The sequence below is a fragment of the Ricinus communis genome, unplaced genomic scaffold (assembly GCF_019578655.1).
Source record: "Ricinus communis isolate WT05 ecotype wild-type unplaced genomic scaffold, ASM1957865v1 Ctg56, whole genome shotgun sequence".
Lineage (NCBI taxonomy): Eukaryota > Viridiplantae > Streptophyta > Magnoliopsida > Malpighiales > Euphorbiaceae > Ricinus > Ricinus communis.
Window position 1 is genome coordinate 19,517 of NW_025963489.1, and position 5,484 is coordinate 25,000.

General features: G+C 33.9%; 1 protein-coding gene across 1 annotated transcript; it reads right to left on the reverse strand.

Annotated features, from left to right (window-relative positions):
* Positions 1-322: 322 nt before the first annotated feature.
* Positions 323-2,464, reverse strand: LOC8286522 (pentatricopeptide repeat-containing protein At5g04780, mitochondrial). Its single transcript, XM_015717237.3, has one exon. It carries the CDS (start codon positions 2,363-2,365, stop codon positions 593-595), a length of 1,773 nt encoding a protein of 590 aa, XP_015572723.1. The 5' UTR covers positions 2,366-2,464; the 3' UTR covers positions 323-592.
* Positions 2,465-5,484: the final 3,020 nt, after the last annotated feature.

Below are 5,484 nucleotides of genomic sequence, written 5' to 3' on the forward strand. Positions count from 1 at the left end.
AAAATCTGGGACAAAGAGGATTTGGTAACCCCGCACAGTATGCTCTATTTCCACAGGTTTTACAAAGAGTGTCTATATTGACTCCTCTCCTTATCAAAGCTATTGAAATAGGAAATGACTACTTGAATGCTCTATAGATCAATTGCATTACCTTGGCTAGAACCCTTCTCTCCTCCAAACTGGTCTCCACCTTGATGACTCTGAACTCATGTGCCATGACCAGAAGCCAAACAACCCTGATGAGTAACATGATTGTCACTGTTTGCATTATACATGCCTGTTCTATGAGAAATGCCAAATCACATAATCAGCTGTTCGAGGCTCTGAAATCATACTGAATTGAAAGAATGGAGGCCATATAAAAACCATCTGCTTTAGCAACCATTTTTTTGACTAAAAGATATAAACAATTTTATTTGTGAACATGACTCGTACAACTGAGCATTTTTCCTAAGCCAGCTCACTTGGAAAACCAGATTCACACAGAAGCTTTGATACAGGGCTTGCTTAGCCAAAACATTTACAAAATATTTGGTGGTATATCATAGCCATTAGCTTCAAAACCATTGTAATAGAATTAGTAAATTCGTGTTCACCAAAACTCCCGACAAGAACAACATCCAGACCTAAAATGATGAAACCTGTTTACATCTCTAACAATAATTTCTCTCCTCCTAATGCTTGATGCAAGCTTCATAAAAGAATGGCAATCCCCACAAATTCGTAGATTCTTCATAATTCTGATAGGGGCACTGAGAGGTAAGCACATCAGCCCAAAAGTAAGCGCCAGTTTCTCACTATGGTGTCTTAAAAGTTCTTGTTTTGTGTTCTCGTCCACATTGTGAAGATCGTAACCTGTCTGAGGCGTATAGCCTAGTTTCTTCATCTCTTCCAGCAAGTTATCCAACTCTAGATAAATATCAAAAGTTCTAGGATGGCTCGTCTCTCCTACCATGAATGTATAAACTTTGTCCTTAATTTCAATCCAACTCTTCCCTGTTTCCTTCTTTACCTGTTTTTCTTTAAGAAGCTTCCTTGCTTTTGCAGCTTCCTTCCACTTTTTACTAGCAGCATATGCGTTTGACAACAAAACATAGTTTCCTGCATTATCAGGTTCCATCTTAAACAAGTTCTTAGCTGCAATCTCAGCTAATTGAAGATTGCCATGAATCCTGCAAGATGCCAAAACTGATCCCCACATGGAAGCGGTGGCACCAAATGGCATATTCTTTATCAATTCATGAGCTTCACATATTTGTCCTGCCCTACCAAGAATATCAACCATGCACGAATAGTGAAGTATATTTGGTGGCACATTGTGCTCTTTCCTCATAAGGTTGAAATAGTTCCGTCCCATGTCAACAAGACCCACGTGACTACATGCCGATAATACTGAAACATATGTCACTTCATCCGGATGCATGCCTATCTGCTGCATTTTTTCAAACAAAATCATTACTTCCAAAGAGTGAGAATGCTTAGCAAACGCAGAAATCATAACATTCCATAAAACAATATTCGTCCTTTGAGCATCCAAAAAGGCGATATAAGCCTCTTTAACACTACCACATTTAGCATACATGTCAACAAGAGAGGAAGCCACATAACTGTTTGAGCCAAACCCAGTTTTACAAACAACAGCATGCACCTGCCTCCCCTCAATTGAAGCTGCCAAACCTGCACATGCACAAGAAACAGAAGATATTGTAAACTGGTTATATTCCAGTCCAATTGCTCGAGCTCTGTTAAAAGAAGCCAGAGCCTCCTCATAAAGCTCATTTTGCACGTACCCTGCCACCATAGAACTCCACGTAACAGCAGTCCTCTCCGACATCCCTTCGAAAACACGAATCCCTTCTTTTATCAAACCACTTTTGGCATAAACATCAAGCAATGCAGTACTTATGTAAACATTTGCATCCATGGCGACCTTCATAGCAAATGCATGCAATTGCTTACATACAAAAGTATAACTTTTTGCAGCAGAAGCGCAAAGTACAGTTGAAACCGTAAATTCACTGAAAGGGTTTCCTTCCCTTTGCATTTCCAAGAAAAGACCAAGAGCCTTCTGCTCCTCCCCGTTTTGGGTATAGGTACCAATCATGGTGTTCCACGAAACTAAGCTTCTTCCAAGCATTTTATCGAACACTTTACGAGCACAGTCGATCCGGCCACATTTTGAGTAGACATTAATTAGCATATTTGACGTTAGAGTGTCTGCTGTTAGCCCAAAATGCAAGATAGCTTGTGCATGGCAAGCCTTTCCTAACATGGGTTCTCTTTTTCTGGCACATAATTGTAAGAGGCAATGTAGTTTTGATAATTGTGTGGCAACGGGGCATCTCCATGAAAAGTGCTGTGGCATTAGTTTTGCACTCTAAGCGGTGAGCTTGTTATAAGGATTTTCAGAGGAAATTAGGCTAGGAAAAAATGCATTTTTGGCCTCATCATTTTTATAGGTTTGGATAATTGCCTTTTATATTTTTTTCTTCTATATTGACTCCTTATATATTATTTTTATTAACATCTTGTCTTTACATTTTCATTTTGATCACGACTAAGTCCTTTACTGTGAGTAAAATATTTTATCTAATTCTTATAATTTTCATTTTGATCAAGACTAAGTCCTTATATGTTCCATTTTACTAATTAAATTCTTAATTATTTTGAACATCTTACAAAAATTAACGTTATAAAAAATAATAAATAAATTTATAAAATGAACCAATATTTTAAAAGGTTGACTCATCATAAACTATACTTAAAATATATACAATTAATTTAATTTATAAATCATCAATTAAATTATTAATTATAAAAACTGAAAAGTTTACAAACAAATGTTAAATTAATTAGTTTTGTTTATCGTTTCTTACCAAATTACGATATACATTATTTATTCTTAATAGATAACTAGTAATAAAAAACATATTTAACTTATATAATTATAAAAATATTTAAATAAGAATTTAATTTCATTTATGACTATGCTTACTATACAAATCTTTTATATATATTGTTCATTAAATGTTAAATAATAAATTTCGAAGTCAATATTACTAATAACAAAAGCCAAAGGACTAAATGTCAAAAAGAAAGTACAAAGAGTAAATGTTGAAAACTCAAAAAGGCATTTATAGTTTCATTAATGGAGTATCTAATACACGCCCTAATTTTCTGTTAAAAGAATGTCTAATATTAAAAAAAATAAAAAAAAATTCAATCTAAATAAAAAAATGTGCAAGTAATTATCAAAAATAATAAAAGTCTAAGGAGTTAAAATACTTCTTCTATTTGGCTATTTATCTTTTTTATTAATCTTTATATTTTAATAATATTAAATTTTTACCTTTTATTTTTATATTTTCATATTTTTTCAAATGTAAAATCTTTTTTTTTTTTTCACACCATGCTCTGCCATTGCTAGCAAACAAACGAAAGTGCAAAAACACAAAAGAACGATCAAATCCAGGAAAAGCAAAAGCAAAAGGAAATTAGAAAGGACGTCAATAATGAAGCAGTGAAGTGGAACCAGGAGCAGACGCAAGAATTAAATTAAATATGGATTAAAATAAACTAATAGTATATATTTAAAAAACAATACATATAATTTTTTTTAAATTACAATAGTTATAAAAAAGCAACAATAATATTTTAGATTAAAAAAATTATTATAGTAGCTTGTTTCAAAGTTTCATATTTTGAAATTTCTGATATTTTTATTATCAATTGAATTTAAAATCTCTTTCTTAATATATGTAACCAAACAATTATTTATCACCTCATTTCTAGTTGGTAGCATACTGAATTACTGATGAGTATCGCAGAGAAAACTCTTCCAACAGCTGTTGTTGTGTCAGGTAAGGATAAATACGATGCTTCTTCAACTGAACTAATTTTTTAGAGAGCTATACTTATACCGATAATATTAGAAAAGTGTTCATTTGATCCCACATCCATTATATCAGTCAAGTTGATGCCCCAGTGCCATTAACTCCATTATTAAAAAGTCATTCCGGTAAAAATCAGCAAATCGGAGCAACTTTCTCTTATCAAATGATGAGAACGAGTCGCTTTGGATCAAGAAATGACATACACAACTCAGTATTTACCTTGTCAAAGTGGTTCTTCAACTTTGAAGTTGCATATCCATCAGACTATAGATTCAAGACGATAGAAATAAAGATTGCTAGCAAATTCAATATTTCGATGATATTTTCTTTGAACTACATACAAGTCTTATATATTTGGGATAATGTAGTTGTCTCTTAGAACCAAGAAGGGGGGGTTGAATTGGTGACCTCAAATCGCAGAAATAAATTGAGGTATGAATAACACAAGAACTTTAAGAATGATAAAGGAATTTGGTAAAGAGTTAGGTTTAGATAGTTTCATACGACAGTTTATAGTGGTTCGGGAACAATCCTTCCTACATTCGCTTCTTAATATCACACTTGAGTTTTCTACTATAATCTTTAAGATTACAATCTTTGGATTTCGCAAGTTCACCTAATAACTTGGTGTTTTTCAAGGCTAACACTAAACCTCTTCCCTTAGTGAACTAATTCTTCACTAAGTTCTTTAACCCTTGAGTATTAAATGGTTACTCAACAACTAATTCCTTGTATTTTTAATATTTAAGCTCATACAACAACCCTTTAGAGTTTAGTTGAATGTAGAGATTCAACTTAATACACTTTACAAAGAAGAAAAACAACTATAAAAAATTGACAAATAAATTTTGCAAGAGTTTGGGTATAATATATTCACTCACTTATGTCTTGACTTTTCATGAGGGGTGTTTATACTTATACCAACCTCATGGAGACGTTACAAAGGCCCCAAATCTCATTTAATGCAAATTGAATGACTTGGCAAGAAGTTACTTGTAGTCATGAAAAGCGTCCTCGTGCTTTCTGAAAAGAGCCGTTGAGACTCCAACGACTCCAGACACATGGCTCTAACTTGGTGGCTAAAGTTGCAACGGTCACTAACATTGCATTAAATGTGAAAACTGCCCTCGCGCTAGGATATCACGCTCGTGCTTAACTTAAGAGCGTTCAGACACCCTTGCGCTTCTCGTCACGTAAATGCCTACTACATTAGAGCTTTTGTCCCAAATTAAGCCGCCCTCACACTTCTGAAGCGTCATCGACTTCTAGAGGAGTTGACTTATTGACTGCTAGGTGTCTCTCCAACCTTAGGGATTGCCAGAAGGTCTTCCCTTATGGCTGGTCAACTTTGACCATATGAAAAGCACCCCCGTGCTTTCAAGTCGCCCTCACACTTTTTAGGAATCTTTGCAACACTTACTTGAGAGCTTGAGGAAACCTTACCTTTTATGATTGAACCCTTAATGCACTGTCAAATAGATACTCAAATATAATATTAGCTATATTCAATTTATATTTTAAGATCAAAATAAAAATCAATTGACCTTTAGGTTAACAATGATATTACACTTGATGCAAAATAAAGTCACTT